This window comes from Lepidochelys kempii, chromosome 3 (assembly GCF_965140265.1).
Source record: "Lepidochelys kempii isolate rLepKem1 chromosome 3, rLepKem1.hap2, whole genome shotgun sequence".
NCBI lineage: Eukaryota > Metazoa > Chordata > Testudines > Cheloniidae > Lepidochelys > Lepidochelys kempii.
In genome coordinates, this window is record NC_133258.1 from 89,870,232 (window position 1) to 89,893,181 (window position 22,950).

Consider the following 22,950-nt stretch of genomic DNA (forward strand, 5'->3'; position numbering starts at 1 on the left):
TCTTTCCTGGTTATATATCTGTTAGACGCTTGGTGATGGCAGCAATAAAGTCCAAGGGCAAAAGGCAAAATAGTTTGTACCTTGGGGAAGTTTTAACCTAAGCTGGTAAAAATAAGCTTAGGGGGTCTTTCATGCAGGTCCCCACATCTGTACCCTAGAGTTCAGAGTGGGGAAGGAACCTTCACACACACACACAGAGAGTCTCTCCCCTCCCCCCTGCCCATGTACCCCATCTCCACAGAGCAGGGGAGGAGGGCAGTGCTCCGAAGCAGGAGAGCTGCTGTGGTCTGAGGTCTGAATGAGCCTTCCCACGGTCAGTGAGGGTACCTTAAAGAGACAGTGCACGGTGTCTCTCAGAGACTTCCCTAGTAGCCAGCACACACACTGTCTGTGTGTGTGTGTGTGTGTGTGTGTGTGTCTCTCTCTCTCACACACACACACAGTCTTTCACCCTCACCTCCCAACACATACTTGTATTATTGTTGTGGTTACTTCTTGGTACTTCCTGCAATGCACAGATATTCTCTGTAATTTTATTTTTTCAAAGTGTGTTATTTGAGTTTTTTGACTGGTCTATGCATTTCATCACTTTTATTTCTCTCTTACACTTAAATGTAATTCTTTGACTAGTGAGTTCTAAAATGCCTAACCTGTGCTGGCTGGAGTAATTATCCCTATGGTAACTTTTTAAAACTATGTATTTTATCTAGGTTTTTGGTTTCTACTGGTGGTGCACATCCACACATACTTTGGTGCATATAACAAAATTTATTCCGCACATGGATGGAAAAAATTAGAGGGAACATTGGTACTGTATTAACTATGGGCGATTCCCAAACCATGTTTATTTTGGAGAAGGGTGCAAGAAGGTACCTGGCACCACAGACTCTGGGACTGCTGAACCAAAGGATGCATCATCTGCCAAGGCATAAGTCAGAGAGTAGTGCCAAGTCAATGTACTGACAGAGCTCCAAGTAGTTGCCCTGCAGATTTTGGAAAGAGGGACACCTTGCAGTGATACTACTGGGGCAGCCTGTGCCCTATGTGAGTGACCTTTGGTACAACATGGAGGAGGAGGAGGAATTTCTTCAGGCTGATAACAAAGGAGGGTGCAGCCAGAGATTCACCTCAAGAATCTGTGGGAAGATATGGCCTTGCCCTTCATTCCAGCAAATGAAATGTATAGTCGAGAAGCTCCTCAAAATGGCTTTGTCCAATCCAAGTAGAAAGCCAGGGAGAGACTTTCATCTAAAGCATGTCATCTCCTTTCATCTCTCAGATGGGGCTTCGGGTGAAATACAGGTAGATGAATCATTTGACTCAGATGGAAATCCGACAGGATCATAAGAACAAACACAGGATCTAGGCCACCGTCAGCAATAAATACAGGAAGAAGCATGAAGCCAAGGGCTCAAAGGACAGCCTCATAAGTGCTTCTAGTACTAAATTCAGATCCCAGAGAGAGCAAGATACCAGAGGGGAAATGTTAACAAAGCCTTTAAGGACTGGACTGTCATGAGATAAGTGCAAACTGAGTAACTCTCTCTTGGAGGGTGAAATGCACTGATAGCCGCGAGATGCACTCTCAGTGAGTTGACTGGAAATCTTGATATCTTTAGGGAGAGGAAGTCATGCAGGATACTGGAAAGTTAGGACTTTTCCAGAGAGAGGTGATGTTGCTGGTACCACAAGGAAAAGCACTTCCATTTAGCAGCATAACACTTCAGTGTAAAAGGTTTTCTAATATTAAGCAAGATATATTGCACTTCTTTTGAGCAGGTTCATTCAAAGTCTGTCACCCAATCACTAAAAACCAGGCTGGGAGCTGGAGGGAAGCCTGGCTGGGATAGGTTTCAGAGTAGCAGCCATGTTAGTCTCTAAGATGCCACAAGTGCTCTTTTTCTTTTTGCGGATACAGACTAACAAATTTATTTGAGCATAAGCTTTCGTGAGCTACAGCTCACTTCATCGGATGCATGCATCCAATAAAGTGAGCTGTAGCTCACAAAAGCTCAAGCTCAAATAAATTTGTTAGTCTCTAAGGTGCCACAAGTACTCCTTTTTTTCTGGCTGGAATAGTTGGTTCTGCCCCCATACTGAGAGAGAAGTGTTGGGGATGATTGTAAGTGAATGCACATATGTGGGGTCATTTGTAGGGCCATCATAGGCTATTATAATTACTGTTGCTCTGTCATTCTGTATTTTCCAGAGGACATGAGGTATGAGGGGAATGGGAGGGAAGTTATACATTAATGGTTTTGACCATGGAAGCAGGAAGGTATCCCCTCTAGAGTCCAGACCCTGGCCATTGAAAGAGCAATAGTTTGCCATTTCTTGTTTTCTTGGGTGGCAAAGAGGTCCCAGAATGGGTACCCCCATTGGTGGAAGATTTGCTGAAGCACTGAAGAGTTGAGCTCCCACTCATAGTCCTTGTTGAACTGCCTGCTGATCTGATCTGCCAGGGAATTCATGAATCCCAGAAGGTGCATTGCGGAGAGGGTGATGTGATGGATGCACCAGTTCTATAGCTGTACCATGTCCCTGCAGAGCGATCTAGCCCATGGAAATAATGTCCACAACCCATTTGCCAAAGGTTCAGATTGACCATCATGGAAGGAAATGGGTTAGGTGAGTGCCAAATGGGGGTGATGGTGGTGACAGAACAACTGGTTAATGGCTCTTGAGCAATCCATAAAAGCACCGTTTTAGAGGGCTGATGAGTTTGGAGGGAAGATATTAATGGAGCAGTGTATCTGCCTTGTTGCAGTCATGAGACTCTTTCAGTGTGTGGAGTTCTTCATACATCTTCTTGCTGAAGAGGGTGTTCCCTTCTAAAGGGAGGGCCTCCTCTGTTGTTTGTATCTTAGGGAACCCAGATGTCTGTAACCAGTAAGCTCATCTCATGACCAGCAAGGTTGCTATTGAGCAGGATGCCATGTCCACTAATGATGACCTGGCCTTCCCCTCACCAGGTCCGGCCTGAAATTGAGGCTTACTCAATATGGACATTATGGTCATTCAGAATCCTGAAAAGCAAGCTGACTGAAGAGAAGTTCTTCGTACCAATGGTCCAGCCTCTCAGCCTCTTTCTCTGAGGGGTTGGATTTTTGGGTGATGGGGTCTACTGCATTCAGGGGCTATCCGGACTACCAGCAAGTTTGGGTGATAATATAAATATTTTGTCCCCAGAGGGGACAAAACATCTATTCTTGGCTCGCTCTTTCTCTCTCTCTCTCTCTCTCTCTCTCTCTCAGGTGGCCAAGGTCCTCCAAATGGCCTTAACCGGGTCCAAGATGGCTTCATTCATGGATAAGGACATCTTGGCAGGAGCTGCAGAGTGGAGGATGGCTAAAAGCTCTGCATGTAGGTCCTGCACTTCCTTCAATGGGATCTGGAGGGTGTCAGCTATCCTCCTAAGCAGTTCTTGGTATAGCCTGTAATTGTCAGGCAGAGGGGGGAAGATTGGCAATACCGCCTCATCTTGGGACGAGGATGAAGCCGTAGAGGGTTCTGGCCATACCAGCTGCTCCAGCTGTGTCTCTTGATATTCTGCCAGCGCTTTCTCTCTAAACGCTGGAGGCTGAGGTTGGTATCTGAAGTATTACGATTCTGGGCCCAGTGGCAAGGGTTCCATGCACCCTAATGTGACCACATAGGGTCATATGGGTACGGAGGTGGACCATATGTTGGTACCAGTACTCCTTTGGGGGTGAATATGGGTCCTGGGCAGGGGAGGGTCCCCATGAAGCCCTGTCAGGTCTAAACTCTTATAGGGAAGCCCTTGTTATAACTGGTTTACCATCTCTTGCTCTCGGAGTAGAATTTCTCTGATTCAGGAGGTAGTGCCATGGTGTCACCTGGGTGAGGGTGGTGTGGCTGGAGGTGGGACAGAGACAGCATCCTGATATCATAGCTCTGTTGGAGGTGGGGTTGGGGAATAGATGGTGTTTCAATGTGTAACACCGACAGACTCCGGTCGTCGGCAGAGAGGATCAAACCTGGGGCCTCTGGAGATTAGTGCATGAGCCTCTACCGCATAAGCTAAAAGCCAACTGGCCCTTAGCTAAGGCTGTAAAGCAGACTCATTAACCTTTAAGTGGTCTTGGTGCCACAAGAGGGGACAGAACACCACGCTCAGGAGGTGCATGGGTTACAAATGTCCTATACTAATACTGGTTACATGAGGACCAGGGACTCTGGATCCAGGTAGGTTGCCAGAACATCTTGAAGGGCGCATCTCAGTTGAGCTGTAAGAGAACTGGCTGGAGTCTTTGGTTTCGGGACCGATGGTGCAGGCTTAGGCACACAGTATGACACTGCCAGCGTAGAGGGTGTGCACTGCTTACTATCTTTGCGCCACTAGAGGACAGTTTTGGAACAGCAGAAGCTGCTGGTATCATCGATGCCTGCCCAATCTCACCATGAGTTCTAGGTGAACCCTGTATGGGGCACAGAGTCTTGTCCAAACCTGAGAGAAGGAGTGAAACTGCTTTCCTGTCTGAGGACCTATGAACAGACTTCTCTGCTCTTTTGTGCTTCTTACCCTTGTCATGCTTCCACTTGGTCTTTCGGCTTGGTGGGACAATCTGCCAGTGCCAGTGGAGCCATGCTCAGTGATTCAGGTGAAGAGTTGGAGAACGGGATGGCCCTGGATCTGATCTAGGTCTCATGGTTAGCTCCAAAAGAGGTTGGCAGACCTGGAACTCCCAGAGCCTGCCTGGTACAGGGGGAGACAAGTGGATAGAATACATGACTCCCTGAAGCAGTGGGGGCTGGTATTGTGAGGGTCACTCAGAAGGAGATTTAGGGACAGACAAGGCAGAGTTGAAGCGAGGAACCCTGGGCATAGGGGAGACAGGTTGGGGGAAGGAACCTCCCCAACTCTAACTAACTAACTAAACTAGATTTAAGCTAACCAACTATGTAAACGTAAGAATGAAACAACTATTTACAATTATTTACAGGTAAAACATCAAGTGAAAGAAAAGAATACAGGTGGATTCTGTCCCAGACCACAGGCAGTAGAAGACAAACCGAAGAGGCACACCCACACTCAGAGGGACCAACACTCAAAGAAGAAGGGAAAGGATGCATTCAAAAGTCAGGAAATGCACATAAAACCTTTACTCCTCTCCTTTATGAAACTGCATTTTGATAGTCTTTAATTACGTAATCACATATAAGTATTTTCATAGGAGCCCTGTCTCATTCCATGCTCGATTCAGCAAATGAGCAAAGGAAATGTGACACTGATTTTTAAAAAACTTCTGGAAACAGAAGCAAAGAGGGAGTATGCACACACTATAATTGCTATCTGTCTATTATAATTCAATAATATTATATTTTCAGTATGGGAAATTAAATTCCAAATTTTCAATACTGGCTTCTTATTGTGAGTGCCCAAATTTAAAGTCAGAGAATTGCAAGTGCACCTCTGAAAATTAAGCCTTATTCATATTCTTATGCTCCTAAGTGAAGTTTTTATCTCAAATCATGGCACATTCACTGAGGACTCCAGAGAACCTGGATTTCCAGCTCAAACACTGACGTCTTCATGTAAATTCATTCTCAGAGGACATGTACATATATCATATATTTGCGCCCTGAATAGGTAAAGATATGTGGCAACCTCTACTGGTGAATGTCCACATATTAAAACCAACTTTCAACAAGGAATTAAAACTTTGGGGCCTATTCTTATCTTGATAAACTGGGACTGTCATTATTAATTATTATTATTATTACTATTGTTTACTATTGTTTACTAATTATTACTATTGTTATTATTATATTAATTGGCTCAGAGGGAGGAGCAGCGAGTCTGAAACATCCCAGTCCAAAGGTCCAGTCAATCCATGAAATTAGTGCAATAAACTTTCAATCTCCATCTACTCTGCAAACAAATTTTGCAGCTTCATTTTGGTATGATTCATTGGGGATGCTTTAATTCTTTAGCAAAAATAAGGGACACAAAAGATACCCACAAACCCCATTCAGATGAAAGTGATTCCCTAATCCCTCCTGAAGGCCAGAGCCTTCATTTAGATCATTCTTGAAAGAAATTTTGTGGCAAATCCAGCATTACCTCATCAAGTGTGCCTCCTTCAGGAACTCACTCTTCTCATAGTCTGTCGCACCCTTCTTCAAAGTCTATGCAACACAAGGCCAAAACAAGTAGTTGGCACAATTCGATCACTGCCAGTGTGACCCATGTAGCATTTATATCAGAAAAAATTCAATGGGCTGCTTTCCTCTTCTCACACACACACACACTTTTCCTAATCTCTATTTCCAGGAGTGGCTACAATGTAATAGGCACTTTCTAAACAGAAGTAGGCATCTATGCCCTCTTCCTACTCTGAGGAGCTCACAGTGTAAGGACAGACTAGTAAACCGAGAGCAGAGTATGGGGAAGGGGGGTAACAGCTGAGGCTAAAGACACTTAGGAAAACTGTGTTCAGCTGAAAGGAGTTGCCTATAGTTGCGCAAGACGGTTTTAACCGTGTTTTCAGATGCATCCCGTTTGTTTTCAGCTTTCCTCTTCTGCGGCTGTTCAAAATGCTCTTGATAAAGGTAAAGCTACATATTCAGTGTTCCTGAACATGCTATTACACCTCCCTGCTCCCCAGTTCTTGCTTCGACTGACAGTTAAACAGGAGGGAGATTGGATCATTCTGTCAAGTCACATTACTGGGGTATATCTACACTGCAGTCGGAAGCCCACCTCCTAGCCTGGGTAGACAGGCTTACACTAGGTTTGCTTGAGCTAGCGCACTAAAAACAGCAGTGTGGATGCTGCAGCATGGGTGGAGGCTCAAGCTAGCCACCCAAGGACTGATCCAGGGGCCTCAGGTGATTAGCCCAAGCCGCCATCCGTGCCACGGCATGCACACTGCCATTTTTGGTGTGCTTGCTTGAGTAGAGTTAGTGAGTCTGTCTACCCCGTCTGGGAGGCACATTCCCAGCTGCAGGGTAGACATGCCGTGGGTTGCCTAGTGAGTTCGTCTCGCATTCCAAGATTTGCAACTGAATGTAGATTTTGTCTTAGTTGAGTCCCTAAAGGAGGGTGATCCAGAATTTAAATATGTTAAAATGTTTAACGTGATTGACTGTCTCAGTTAAGGAAAGTTCCCAAGACTGGACACTAACAAGTGTTATGGAGGGGAGCTCAGCCCTTAGTGATTTCCACAAGGTCATGAGTGAATTAGTGGCAGGGACAGAAATAAAACCCATGTTTCTTGACCTCCATTCCTATGGCCTAACCACAAAGCCATGTTTGCCCACCTTAGACCATGCTGTTGCTAGGGGGCTACACAGCTGAAATTACCTTCACTGCCACTTTGGATTCCCCACTTCCAGCTCCTGTGGTATCTACCGCAGTCCCCTCGTACACCTCTCCAAAGGCTCCACTTCCCAGCAGATTATGCAAATTCAGTTTGTCCCGAGGAAAGGCTGGCAAGCATTCAATCTCAGCCCTAGTGGGGAGAGTGCTACAAAACAGTATGGCTTGTTATAGCTTTCAGAATAAACAATCATTCAAATAAATATGTGGTTGAGGAATATTCTCAACATTTTGCCTTAAACAAATTTGGTACAGTTTGTCTCAAACACAGTTCACAAAAGACTAAAGTGATGCACAGGATTTTTGCATGCCCTCTGCAGAGGAGGGAATTACACCTCTTGTGTACCTAGAGCCAGATTTATACACGTCACAGCACAGAAAATGCTGAGAATTCATGGACTGATATTTCACGGTGTCCCAATGGGAGCAGCTGGGTCCTACGCTCTTTTGAAAAGCTGGACCTTATCTAGGTGCCTAGATGGAAGCTGAACTCTTTTAAAAATCTGGCCCCATTTGTTGGCATTGAGTCACTTTCTCTGGGCCTGATTCTCTGAGTGCTGAGCACCCACAGATCTCACTGCCTTCACTCATAGTTTTAGGCACTCAGCATCTGTGAAAATCGGGCCCACGAAGGTCGGCTAAATTTTCTGCTCTGTAAGTAGCTTTTACACGTCACAATTACATACCTCACAGCATAGCAAGCATTAGACAATCCCACAGCATCAGCCAGCCCCCTAAGTTGATCTAATTCTTTATCTTCCCTGACGAGCACTATCTGCCCATTCTGCGCAGACTTTCTGAACTTCCATATTCTGTGCCAGACTGGAAGGGAAAAGCAGAACACAGGAGACTGCACTTTGACATCCTTTTACACAAGTAAACTGAATAATTACATTTGTTTTTCCTCTATATCATAGACCCTTTTCTAGTCCCTTTCCTGCATTTGGGTTTATACATATGATCAGTGACATACCTGACAAAACGATTATTAACCATACCAGTGTGAGTTTACAATGCAAGAACGCAACTACACCCTCAGTGTCCCTCTACTCTCCCTGCAGAGAACTAAAATCATTACAACGAAACTTGCCCCTGTGAGCATAACTGGTAATCTCTGGTGACCCAAAACATGAGCATTCCCAGGTCCCTTCTAGCCCCAGGTCTTCTGCATGGGGCTATACAGCACCACCTAGCAGAGATCCAAGTTCGTACTGCGCTGAGTATTGGAATCAGCCAGGGCTAAGACCATGAAACATGCTCCAGTGATTGCTTGGCACCTCACAAGATCTAGCTCTAAAATACCAGCTGGTCCTTCTCTTACATTTCTGATTTGTTTCCTTTTGTTGTGGTCTGGCAGACCCACAAGATGTATTAAACTTCGTAATCACGTACCAAAAGCAAACAGTGCAATCACAATGAAGATGAACGCAATCACTCCAGTCACAACAGCTGTGGTAATAGTTGCCTCTGGGTGGGGCACAGCATCTGTTAAGGAAGAAACGAGTCGTTCACTGACAATGCAATGTGGGTGAGCAGTACTCAGCTAAGCAAAACTGTGACTTTTTCTACACTGCACTTTCGTGAAAAATGACAAAAGTTTTAATGACAAAAAGCGCTTGTTTAGACAGCGCTTTGTCAGCGGGAGCCGCCCTCCTGTCAATGAAGCTACTGCCCCTTGTTCAGGGTCATTTGATTTTGTTGCCGGGAGAGCTCTCTCCTGGCGACAAAGGGCGGCTATACTGTGCACCTTACAACGGTGCGGCTGCAGCGGCACAGACATGCCGTTGTAAGGTGTGCAGTGTAGACAGAGCCTGTTAGAACTCCTGCTCTGTGCCATTCCTCTACCCCTCCGACTGTCGTAAATGAAAGACGAGTGCTGAGCCGTTGAACAGTTAGGATGGGATTTTCAAAAGCCTCAGTGCATTCCTATGTCTGCTCCCACTGAAGTCAATGGGAGCAGAATTGAGCAAACGCTGAGCTCCTCTGAACACCACCCTTACTTCATTCCATATCCCGCGGCATCTCCAGACAGTGTAGAGAAACATATCCAACCCAGTGATAACAAGTGCAGAGAGAATTCGGCCCCAGTGTTTCTTTGAGAAGAAAGTTAGCCCTAGCACTACCAATCGGGAATCTTCACAGAAACACTGCTATTAATTGCCACGTACACATTGTACACTATAGATGCGACAACATCTTCATACAAATAGTTGTCTCTGTTCATAAATCATTGGGATTGCCCTGACTAACAATGATTTGTGTTGGTGATCGACCATTTCAATGTTAGCTTATTAACCAACTAAAAAGTACAGCACATACCTTTAACCAACACTACCTCGTCACTGATGCCACTGTATGCACCCAGTCCCAGCATATTTGCAGCTGCTGCTCGAAACTGGTAAGTTCCTACTAGGTTCTTGGACTTCCATGTGCATATATTGCTGCAAGAGCCATTGTAAACCACCTCCCAAGAAGGCTTCATTTCGCTTGTGTTCCGGGACCCCTTCCTACAAAGCGCACAGCAAAACAAGAGAGATATATTAGCTAGTTTGTGTTATTTACAGCTTCTGCCATACATCATTTCAACAGCATGGCCTACGTGAAGACTCTCTTCGTGCACATGTTCCACATTCAGTACCATTCCATGCACGTGGGTTTGGCTGCAGAAACACAGTGATATTAACATGCCGTTCCAGTAACGCAGGAGATGACACCTCTTTAGCCTGGCATAGAAAATGAAATGCCAGCATGTTTTGGACATACATGGCGAGGGCATCCTTTCTGCTGTTTTAATATGCAGCTCATAGCTAGGATCTCAAAACATTGTTATTTCATTTTAGGCAAAACTCTTCATTTATTCTTTGTACTATTAGAGGTTTTAGTTCTCTCGGGCCTAGAGCAGTTCAGTGTCCCTTGTGGATCAGGTTTCACAAGCTAATAAAGAAAGCATGTCATTGGCAGGGAAGACACAATCCTTTAGCTAGCCAGTTTCCCACAGTATCTGCTGGCTGCCGGGCATATTGCTTCCTTTTTAAGTTGGCTTTGATTGGATCACTTAACACAAATTCAGAGCAGATTATACATCATCTGAAGAAGGAGCATACATTAGATTTGTAGGGCATGTCTGAATCGTCATTTCATGTTACATGATACAGGTATACTTCATGTGAAATGGCCTTGTACTGTATGCCAACAAACCCCACAACTCACTCTAAAGCAGAACAACAGAACAAAAACTTCTAGCCCAGAAAGCCACGTGGAAGCTAAATGTATATGTTATTGGGTTATTCATGTTATTGACAGAGCTCTGTGAAAATCAATGGGTATCCTCAAGGATATTATGCAAATAGTTTCTTTGGTATTGATTAGCTGGGTTCACAGTTACCTAACTGGGTTCAAATGAACCTTGGACACATTGCAAAACTCAGTTGAAACCATTGACTTTCTCCTGGTTTTACATCAAAACCACATGAGAAAAGTAAATTTCACAGAACTGATGAAAAATCAAAAATGAATTGTGGATTGATTATGGGCTGCTTTGGAGCCAGGAGAATACAAAGCTTGTGACTGTGCATAACCCTTACATGAGATAAGGTTCCTCATCATGCCTTTCCTCACCTTGGACTCCCACACATGGGTCAGGTGCAATCTGGCCTTTAGCAGATCAAAATCTTCAGGGCTCATCTATCTCAGTTATCGTATGCAGTTCAGTCCTGCCGTGTACTCACAGAACTGTGGTAGAAGCTTACAACACCAGGAAGATATGCCTGGGTGAAAGCTTATGCTGCTGAAGTATGCCAGCCTCTGGCAGTGCTGTCAGTTTTTCGCTATCATGAGCACAAAATTAACTTGGGAAAAACAATGCACTGAGTTTTATTTTTTGGTTCTTTCCCTAACCCCTAATCTACAAAATGTCATAGAAATATCCCAGCAGAAGAAACCCCTTTGATATTATGCAATCTATTAATATTCAGGAGATTTAATACTTACATTGACTCTGGAATGCCCTGACAAGATTCCCCTCCAGATTCCTTATCAGGAATTGGAAGAACCAAAGACAACTCTTCCTACAAAAAATATCCTAGGCTATACAATTAGCCCATCTGATCCCAGAACAAGACTTTTTAAAGTTTTAGCTACTGCTGTGTAGATGCCTATGAGTATAGATAGACATGTTCACTAAAGCTAACCATTTGCAAGAGGATTAATTCAAGGAGTTCCCAGTAGCCTGGAACATTTAATGCCCTTGTCTGACAACTAATTAACATTTCCCCCCAGATTCCTCTGGATAATGAGGTATCTATACTTCAATTAGTGATGAATATGCATTAATTGATTCAGAGGTTTGATTTGGAAAAGCGTCCAAAACTTCATCTGATTAACCAGTTTATCCAAACAGATCTATGTATCTGGGAAATGGCCTGAAAATCTTATTAGAACTAGTTTTCTTATGAGATTTCTAGAGCTTTCTGGTTTTGTCTGAGTTTATCAGAGTCAGAAATACTGAGAGGATAGCCATTCCTAAGACATTTCTTAAGCCTCAAGGAGCTGACTGAGGAGATATTAGAGCCATTAGAGATTATCTTCCAATACTAATAGAATATGGGACAGATTCCAGAGGACTGGAAAAGGACAAATTTAGTGCCCATCTATAAAAAGGGGAATAAGGACAACCTGGGGAATTACAGACCAGTCAGCTTAACTTCATTACCTGGAAATATAAAGGAGCAAATAATCAAGCAATCAATTTGCAAACACCAAAAAGATATAAGGTAATAAGTAACAGTCAACATGGATTTTTCAAGAACAAATCATGTCAAAGCAACCTAATAACCTTCTTTGACAGAGTAACAAACCTTGTGGATGGGGTGAAGCATTAGATGAGGTATATCTTGACTTTAGTAAGGCTTTTGATGCTGTCATAGAATCATAGAATCATAGAATATCAGGGTTGGAAGGGACCCCAGAAGGTCATCTAGTCCAACCCCCTGCTCGAAGCAGGACCAATTCCCAGTTAAATCATCCCAGCCAGGGCTTTGTCAAGCCTGACCTTAAAAACCTCTAAGGAAGGAGATTCTACCACCTCCCTAGGTAACGCATTCCAGTGTTTCACCACCCTCTTAGTGAAAAAGTTTTTCCTAATATCCAATCTAAACCTCCCCCACTGCAACTTGAGACCATTACTCCTCGTTCTGTCATCTGCTACCATTGAGAACAGTCTAGAGCCATCCTCTTTGGAACCCCCTTTCAGGTAGTTGAAAGCAGCTATCAAATCCCCCCTCATTCTTCTCTTCTGCAGGCTAAACAATCCCAGCTCCCTCAGCCTCTCCTCATAACTCATGTGTTCCAGACCCCTAATCATTTTTGTTGCCCTTCGCTGGACTCTCTCCAATTTATCCACATCCTTCTTGAAGTGTGGGGCCCAAAACTGCACACAGTACTCCAGATGAGGCCTCACCAATGTCGAATAGAGGGGAACGATCACGTCCCTCGATCTGCTCGCTATGCCCCTACTTATACATCCCAAAATGCCATTGGCCTTCTTGGCAACAAGGGCACACTGCTGACTCATATCCAGCTTCTCGTCCACTGTCACCCCTAGGTCCTTTTCTGCAGAACTGCTGCCTAGCCATTCGGTCCCTAGTCTGTAGCTGTGCATTGGGTTCTTCCGTCCTAAGTGCAGGACCCTGCACTTATCCTTATTGAACCTCATCAGATTCCTTTTGGCCCAATCTTCCAATTGGTCTAGGTCCTTCTGTATCCTATCCCTCCCCTCCAGCGTATCTACCACTCCTCCCAGTTTAGTATCATCCGCAAATTTTGTCTTACATGACCTTCTCATAAACTATAGAAATACAACCTAGATGGAGCTACTATAAGGTGGGTGCATATTTGGTTGGAAAACCATTCCCAGAGAGTAGTTGTTAGTGGTTCACAGTCAAACTGGAAGGTCATATCAAGTGGGTCCCACAGGGATTAGTCCTGGTTCTGTTCTGTTCTTCATCAATGATTTAGATAATGGCATACAGAGTACACTTATAAAGTTTGCAGATGACATTAAGCTGGGAGGAGTTGCAAGTGCCTTGGAGGATAGGATTAAAATTCAAAATGATCTGGACAAACTGAAGAAACTGTCTGAAGTAAACAGGATGAAATTTAATAAAGACAAATGCAAAGTACTCCACTTAGGAAGGAAAAATCAATTGCACACATACAAAATGGGAAATGGCTGCCTAGGAAGGAGTACTGTGGAAAGGGATGTGGGGCATAGAGGATCATAAGGTAAATATAAGTTAACAGTGTAAGACTGTTGCAAAAAAAGCAAACAACATTCTGGGACATTAGCAGAGGTGTTGCAAGAAAAACATGAGAAGTAATCCTTCCATCCTGAGCTGATAAGACCTCAGCTGGAGTATTGTGTACAGTTCTAGGTGCCACATTTCAGGAAAGATGTGGACAAACTGGAGAAAGTCCTGAGGAGAGCACCAGAATGATTAAAGGTCTAGAAAACATGACCTGTGAGGGAAGATTGAAAAAACTGGATTTGTTTTGTCTGAAGAAGAGAAAACTGAGAGGGGACATGATAACGGTTTCAAGTACATAAAAGGTTGTTACAAGGAGGAGGGTGAAAAAATTATTCTCATTAACCTCGAAGACAGGACAAGAAGCAATGGGCTTAAATTGCAGCAAGGGAGGTTTAGGTTGGACATTAGTAAATACTTCCTAAATGTCAGGGTAGTTAAGCACTGAAACAAATTACCTATGGAATCTCTGTCATTGGAGGTTTTTAAGAGCAGGTTAGACAAACACCTGTCAGGAAATGTCTAGTTATCACTTAGTCCTGCCTTGAGTGCAGGGGACTGGACTAGATGACCTCTCGAGGTCCCTTCCAGTCCTATACTTCTATGATTCTATTATTTCAATATTATCTTCACATACATAAGGAAGACTTAGCCATAAGAAAAACTAAAAGCTCCTTGGGTCTCTGGCCTAAATTTTCAAAATTGATTTTGAGTGTTTTAGGACATTTTAATTTTTGGAAGCCTGAGACACCTCAGAGGGGGTGATTTCCATAATGAATTGAGCAGCAGCCCTCTGAAAATCAGATCCCTTAAAACTGTGTCAAGTTGAGTACCCAAAAAATTGAGGGACCTAACATTTCTAGTCACTTTGGAAAATTTGGAATCTCATCATGAGCTCCTCAGCCTACCTCTTCTATTAGTAAGCACAGGTTAGGAATAAGCTGAAAGCCCGAATTCCCCCCTTCAGCCACAAATCATATGGGTGATCTTCCTTCCCATCTTACCTGAAAACAAGATGTGCAGGGGCATGTAAATACAATTTCAAAACCAAGGATATTAAACATTTAGAAATTTCTAAAATGGCTTGAGTTCAATTTGGGATTTGGGCCGGAATGTAGGTTCATTAGTATTTAATCTGAACCTATTTCCTACTTTGTTACTGTAAAACATTCTGCTGGATACCTATATACAAATGAACCATCGATCATTTGCTAGCAGGAGCGTGCTCTGCAATTCACTTACCTGCTTTCTAAAATGTGGTAGGTAAGATTGCTTCCATTGTCTTCAGCTTTTTCCCACTGTACAAAATTTTTATTCTCCTCTGCTATTTTGGGGATTCCTGGTTTACTTGGAACTCCAGCTATTGTGCAAAGTGAGAAAATGGAGAATTCTGAAAAGACAGTATTTTACTACACACATTTCATATTCTGAGAAAAAAGTGACACGAGCAAGGGCTAGAGCAAAACTTAAACATGCACCGGGGTGTTGAGACATGGGAAGGAACTGAAGATTTGCAGACTCTGGTCTAAAAGGCTACTCATGGAAAAGGAACCTTTGGACTTTTATTCATGATGGAAAACTTCATAAGGTTCTTTCACACACACTCAGACTTCTGCTTGGATTCATGAGTTCTTATAACATTAAAGTAGTTCATTTCAATTCCACTCTCTTCTTCCCCGTCTCCCACCTTTGAAAGAGTCCTCCAATTTTATTTTTGGCAGATATTTATTTTGTGCCTTTTTTTTTTTGAGTTCACACAGAGAGAAATCAGTGATTCTTATAAGATGATTATTATGTGGCAAATATAAAGCACCCTGAAAATGTTTACTTTCACCCTCAGAATAGTGTTAATCTAGGATCAGATGATTTTAAGGGCTTACCCCTAGTTTTAAAGCTTCCTGGAGGTGAGGTGCTTTTTGCTCCGGTTATGTAAATGACTGCTGCTCGCACAAAGTAGTTGGTGTCAGGACGAACTCCCGTGAGATGACATTTATACACGGGACCTTCCGTACACGTAATATTTGCAGGACAAAACCAGCCGTTTTTTGTTTGCCACTAGAAAAATAAAATATCATCTGAGTCAATAGTCTCACTCTGTGAGGGCCTGATCCAAAGTCCATTGCAACCAACAGAGTCTTTCTATTGACTTCAGTGGCCTTGGCATGGGGCCCTTAAAGAAGTGTGTATACAAACATAAGTATTGAGAGGCTCTTGAGGCTGGAGAGCATGAACTACAAACCCTCTTCCGACAGACCAAGGCCACCCAGAAATTTGATGTTATTCTTCTGAGATCTACAAGGCCTAGAAATCACATGGGACAACAGAGTGGGTGGCATCTGCATAGGTATGCCAGTGCTGGAGAGACCATAAGCAGCCTGCCCCTTCCACACCTGTGTTTGGCCAGTACCTTTGGCTTGCTGTGAGCTTTGCTTGCCAGGCTGATCCTAAGTGAAGCCTTCGCGATTATGATCAGCTCTGTTAAGACATTCATGCAGTCTAGTAGCGCCTATGTTATTTTCTGACTATCGTGGTTCAGACATTAAACCCGAAGTTGCCATGTAGATTGCTACCGTTGTAGCATTTACTTCATAGTGCACGCTGCCAGACTGATTTGTTTCCCCAGCAGTTTCTTTCTAGGCCTGCCCCAGGTAGCAGATGAAAATAAAATTCATAGACTGTTTTAAAAAAATTATTTCAACATTTAAAAAAAATTGAAGCCCACCTATTTCTTTCTAACCATGGCACACACTGGAGAGTGCATAAGGAGGCTATTCCTTCCCAAGAGGTTCTGGATGACTCAGCCAAAAATCTTTTGGATCTCCTGAAGAATGCCTGCTGCAGTGGCAGTTCTCCCTTGTTCCTGGCCAGTGCTGCCTTCACCTGGCCCCTTGTTGGGGTACTACTACTGGCAGTGATATTATGGTGCCTGAATTACCCAGTGGGACTCCCTGCAGCCTTCCCTAGTTCCCCACCCTCTACAAGGCTGGACAGAATCTGGCCTTTAATCCAAAAAGGGTATTTTTTACCTTCTGCACTTCAAACCAGAATTTGGTTATGTTGCCATGCAAAGGAGACCTCCATTCTAACTGACAACTGGTGTTTCGGGCAATTATATTCACTGGGACAGGTGGAGTCTCAAACGTTGCTGCAAACACAGGGGCACTCTCAGAAAACCAGTTCTTCTCTGGATGAAAAGCAAGAACCTAACAGGAGAAACAATGAAACATACAGTCTCAAGCCACTCTGAAAACTGCATTTGATTTGGTTTTGGTGGCTGTTGTTATGGCAGTATGAATGCTCCCTTCCATCATTCAAGTACCTTGGAACATTACTTAACTGCTTTAAACAACGTTGATACTCAGGGGAAGATTAAGACTATGTCTGGCCTGAATCCAAACATTCTGGGCCTTCCCACTAACACTCTGGGGATCCTGAGACAAAACTCCTCTTGGCCACGAGCCCCATCCACCAGACTCTTCTTAACTCCCCAGTTCATCTTTCCCACAGAACTGCTCCCTTCCTATTCTTTCCTTGAGGGACACAAGCATTCACGCAAACCTTTGGATGGCGCTTTGACACCCACCGAGTCTTCTCCTTAGGTTTAAAATCACCAATTAAAATATCACCTATTCTGTCCATATAGGTCTCCTTCCTTTGTCTGCAGCCTGCCTGGACAGTATCATGAATAGCATCACACTTCAGTGGAATTCAATGAGCCACAAGGAATTGCGGCATTTTTACCAACTAGATGTTAAGGACCATTCCCTGCGCTCCTCTCTCTGAGGCACATCCTAATTTGAGAGACGTTTTTCTCCTAAAACCCACCAAACAGCCAACGCGCTGCATGCATTTTTAAGACCCTTGTTAACCTGTCCTTGCTAATACTAAAGAAATACCAGAATTTGTGTATTGTTCCTCCAGTTGCAGTATGCTTTAAATTTTATAAACTGCTGAAAGGTGGAATCCACTTTTATGTGTCTGTCAACTTTCAGTGAAATAATCAAGTATAGTTCTATGGAAAAAAACAGAAAACCCTGGATGCCACAAAGGGACTGAGGCATTGCGATGCTCAGCTTCCCAATGCTTAACGTTTAGGTGACTAAAAAAATCACAGCAACAACACCATGATGCACAAAGCCTGAATTAGGTGTGTAGGCTAATATGTGTGAAGAGACAAGCACCTTACAATGAGAGCCTCAAAAGCCAGCATGCTAAGTGGGGAGCTGCCTTAGCAAGCCTGTAGGAGATGCTGTGGAGAGGGGTATGCCCTAAAGCCCTTCCCTTCTCTCCGAGATAGGCTTTTAGTTCATGCTGCAGGGAGGCACCTATCTCTGCTTAAAGAAAAGGAGGACTTGTGGCACCTTAGAGACTAACAAATCTATTTGAGCATAAGCTTTCTGCTTAGTGATCCACAGCCAAGAACCCTCTCCTAGAGTCAGGCAGCGTAGCCACCTAAGTCATTTTTTGTGAGAGTGAGACAGACACCTGCTTCACTCCACACAAAATGCATGGGGAGGTCTGGTGACACCTTTTACCCCAGTCATTGGAGCACTCACCTGGGGTGGGGAGACCCAGGTTTAATTCATTCTTCTGTCTGATTGGGGAAAAGGAGCCTCCCACACCGTTCAGGACAGTGCACTAACCATTGAGCTATGGGATATTCTGATGTGGGGCTTTCTCAGTCTCTCTGTTGAAGCTGTACCAAAGTGGATTAAATAATGAAAGAGCTATTGGGCCAGAGAGAGAGCGCGAGAGAATGATTCTGTAGCCTGGTGGTGAGGGCATGCATATGGAAGACCTAGGATCCAGTCCCACTGCTGCAGTGACTTTACTTACACACAGTGGAAGAGCGTCAACAGGAGAGACTGAGGGAGTGCTATATCATGATATCCCACAGCTCAACTGTTAGAGCACTCACCTGAGATGTGTGGGAGACCCCTGTTCAAATCCTTTTTCCCCCCAAAGGCAGAGGTGGGAATGGAACTCAGTCTCCCATCTCCCAGGTGAGTGCTTTGGCCAGGGAGCTAAAAGCTGCAAGGTGAGTACCACCACCGACCAGATTTTGAAAGGGTTCCAACCCTGCAGGCAGCCTCTGAGCATGCCTACCAAATCAGGCACCACACACTTATCCTTCATTTATCTCCCTCCCAGTCATGGATCGTCCTGGGTTTAGGCGGGAAACAGGCTTCCAAATGCCTAGAGTGAGGCAGCAGAGTGCATGCTGGGGAGGAACTCAGGCACCAAGGGAACTTTTACCCTGACAATTTAGGCATCAAGTGAGTTTAGCACCTACAGCATTAGGCAGAAGTTTTCTGGATCTCAGTAGAGCCTAAATGTCAGACACAGGCACCTAAGCCTGGAGTTCTTGGTAAGTACCTCGGTAGATCTGGATCAAACAGCTTTTTGGAAGAACTAGAAATTTTCCATTTTTCATTGAATAAAAAATATTTTAATAATAATAACAATAATACTAATAATAGGCCAAAGACCTGACCCTACTGCCAGTGGAGTTAATGGAAAGTCTCCCATTGACCTCAATGGATCAGGATGGAAGTTTTGCAGTGGGACTTCATGATTTGAACCAATAACATTTTACATTTATATAGCTCCGTTTATCCCATTTGAACTCAAACTGCTGCATATACAATAGGACTGAAAAACTCTACGTTGCAGGGGGAAGGTTGGCAGCCATCCGATCAACTCACAGCATGCTGTATTACAGTGCCAAGAGGAGAAGTACTGGCTAAAGATATCACAGCCGAGCATTACACATATGCATGGGGTCTTAAGTATCCACACAAAACAGAAAGGCCCCAGAGCTCAGTTTTTAAGATCTCATCTGAAAGATCCACACAAGGAGAAATGGATGAAGTTTGATTTATCTTCCTCAGAAAGCTGAAGGACCGAGACAACTCTGCCAAGGGTCTGAACCCATGTTTACAAAGTGTAAGTATGCTTTTACTTTACAAAACAGTGGCTTGGTCACTTGTTGGGTAATAAGTATATCATATTTTCAGGCTTCTTGAGTAGACAAAGTCACTTATAACTATACCTTGAATATGTTCTTTGTTCCACCATTGAGGCCGTTAATAGACCAGGCAAGTGATCCATTTGGAAATTCATTTTTTCTCCAAGGAGCTGCAGGAATTGGGGGTAAAAAGTTGACAGTAATTTGATAGCGGACAGAGTCTATGGGTCCATTTGGCTGTGAAGGCTCACTCCAAGATATATTGATGGTGTTATCAGACATAACCAGTATCTCAATGAGGTTAACTGCCTCTGGTACTGAAACAAAAGGGAAAAACAAAAATCTTGTAGATTTGGGGGGCAAGGGTTATTTTCAGAGAAATCAAGAAGAAAGTATCAGTATAAAAGGCTTTAAATATACACAAAAACATGTGACGTGTGATCCATTTTTAATAGTTACACTCTATCCCTACAAACCATACACATAAAATCTACATTCTTGTACATCAAAAACTGTGCACTCACTCAAAAATATTTTGAAGTGCTTAATATGTCTTTGGCTATGCCACAGTCCCAGCAGGTACACTTACAACTGTTCTTCTTTGCCAGCCTGGCAGTGTTGCTGTAGAATTCATGCTCTTTGCTAGACTCCTACCTGGGATCTCAGATATGCAATTTACTCGAGGCATGCATTAGAAAAAAAAGTCCATATACTGAAATCAGAAATGTTGCACACTGATAATTCAACAATGTCTGAAGGTAGAAATGTGAAAGTTCGGCTTGTTAAGTTGATCTTCTTGAAATATAAGGAGTAAGTCAAGTTTGAAGAAAGAAAGTTCAATAGCTTAAATTTTATAAAGTGTGCATATTTACCCCGGGAGTCAAATGCTGTTTTAATTTTGCTTTGCTTGATCTAAAAGCTAGAAAGTTAGAATGAGGCTTCATGCAAGGATAGCAAGATCTAGAAAGCCTGGTTTTAGGGATGTCTGTGTTTGACAGGTTCCACATTAAAGAAGATACAGTTTCTGTACATCTCTTGTTTTGTTACTCTGTCTCTCTCTCTCTTTTTTTTAAAAAACAGAGCAAAATGTCAGATGCTTTGAAGCACTATAGATTTTTCTTAAAGTACAAGAATGTTGCCTCTTGTGATCTTGAGTTGGCCTTTGGCACATATCCTATGAACATATGAAATGATACTCTGTTCATGATCTGCCAAGAGAAGCACAGCCATCCATATATAAGGAGAAATATTTAATAATGTATCAGTCATCCTACTCATTCGCTCATTTTGACATAGAAACAATGGGAAGACAGAGAGGATCCACAAAAGTTCTGATGCGTTGTTAAATAAGCTAGGAACACGAAGAAGCTTTGATAGCAGCTGATTTAATTCCAAGCTTTAATAAAACCGGTAATCACATGCAGAAAACTAAGAGAACAAAAGTCAGGAAACATACACATTCCAACAGCAGTGTAGAAGTTAGATGCCTGGGAGAAAAAAGACTTCATATTGCACACACATAGGGATCACTCCCTATGGACTCAGATCTTTCGTAGGTTTATATACAATGAGATTTTAAACTGAGCAGATGCGCTGCACTGATATTTTCTTTAGTGAAAACCACCATATTCTTGCATCTCATTCAAATGAACAATTAGCTAATTTGTAAAAGAAACATAAATAAAATATCAGCTCATAAGTCATGGAATCATAACACTTAGACATGGAAAGGATTGTTAGGCTAACCAAGTTCCTTTCCATCTAGTATTGTTTCCTACAACATATTTTCCAGTGCTTTGTTCTGCCCAGTTTTAAGTTTATCAAACAATGAGGCTTTCACCATTTCTCTTGAGAAATGGTTTCTTAATCCAATAGATCAAACTGTTAGGAAGTTTTCCATAATGTGTTTTCTATATTGCTTATTTTGATTTCATTCCATTTCTCCCAGCTATACCTTCACACTATGGAATCCATTCCAAGCCATTTCAAATAATAGAATATGGGCATTTTAATATTAATATGGATGCACATAGAATTGTAACTAGAGCTGTGTGGTCGTTGTATATATTTTTCTGTGAATATTCAATAACATCTTTAAATAAGTTTATTACAGCCAAGCTTACAGATTTCTCCTCCACTTCCTTTCCTATCCATGTCAGTTGGTTACTTGATGACCATTTTGAAAAACTAAATCCTCTTTTGACATTTACAGATAAGCTTTGAACTGATATATGATATGTCCATACAGATTCAACAGGAAAATAATTTTATAAATGGAGAACTAGACAGGCAAATGTCCATATTAGGTTTATAACAAGGTAGAGTCCCAAACACATCAGAATGAGGAGGATGTGCTTTGTAAATCATCATCATTTACTTCTATGGTTTACTTAATTTTATATGTATTTTTCCCTAAAGTACACTAATGTTTTGGCTGCAATATCATAGATTATTCAAGTGAAATTTGCATGAGTTGTGTTGATAAGGAAAACAGATTTCCTGCTAAGCAATATGTGGAGTAAGAGTGACACTCAGTGGCAAGACCAAAGCATTTATTTTTCTTAGCCCTATTTTGTTTGATTCTCCCTGCTCTTCTATATATGAAGAGATGTAAAGGTTGATTCAAGCTTTGCTCATTTTGACACAGAAACAATGGGAAGACAGAGAGGATCCACAAAAGTTCTGATGCGTTGTTAAATAAGCTAGGAACACGAAGAAGCTTTGACAGCAGCCGATTTAATTCCAAGCTTTAATAAAACCGGTAATCACATGCAGAAAACTAAGAGAACAAAAGTCAGGAAACATACACATTCCAACAGCAGTGTAGAAGTTAGATGCCGGGGGGAGGGAGGAGACTTCATATTGCGCACACATAAAATTATTTTGAAATGCTGCCTCAGTCAAAAAGAATCACTGCAGTTTCTTAGCTATTGCTTTATGCCTTCTCAGGAAGTCAACAAGCCAGATCACTCCCTATGGACTCAGATCTTTCACAGGTTTATATTTAGGGCTTCAGTTTTTCAGGGTTTATTAATTTCATTTTTCAAGGGTTTTTTGTTTGAGCAACTTTTTAGTTTTATGTAGATGTCCACAAATCGGGGTTTTGAGGACTTTCTCTTGTATATGCCACAATGAGTAATTATATATATTACTCATTACAGTGGTACATACCAAAATAAGTAATCCATTTGTAATGTTCCATAGTGTGCTTTTACATAGTATACTGCTTAAAGCAGTACTACATTAAAGCACTCAAAAGAATCTTTAGTGCTTACCAGCAGAGTCGACACAGACCAATTAATGTTCATGCACTTTGGAAATTACATCCCCTTAGCTCA

The 22,950-nt window shown here is 42.7% G+C and overlaps 1 protein-coding gene across 1 annotated transcript in view; it reads right to left on the reverse strand.

The window, feature by feature from the left end:
• Window positions 1-22,950, reverse strand: part of ROS1 (ROS proto-oncogene 1, receptor tyrosine kinase) — a 103,489-nt gene that overhangs the window by 24,127 nt on the left and 56,412 nt on the right. Inside the window, exons 29-37 of the mRNA XM_073336658.1 lie at window positions 19,697-19,929; window positions 16,671-16,847; window positions 15,525-15,699; window positions 14,887-15,004; window positions 9,662-9,849; window positions 8,735-8,827; window positions 8,029-8,164; window positions 7,328-7,490; window positions 6,086-6,150 (exon numbers count right to left, since the gene is read on the reverse strand). Coding sequence (XP_073192759.1) covers window positions 6,086-6,150; window positions 7,328-7,490; window positions 8,029-8,164; window positions 8,735-8,827; window positions 9,662-9,849; window positions 14,887-15,004; window positions 15,525-15,699; window positions 16,671-16,847; window positions 19,697-19,929 — 1,348 coding nt within the window. The remainder of the gene's footprint in view (window positions 1-6,085; window positions 6,151-7,327; window positions 7,491-8,028; window positions 8,165-8,734; window positions 8,828-9,661; window positions 9,850-14,886; window positions 15,005-15,524; window positions 15,700-16,670; window positions 16,848-19,696; window positions 19,930-22,950) is intronic.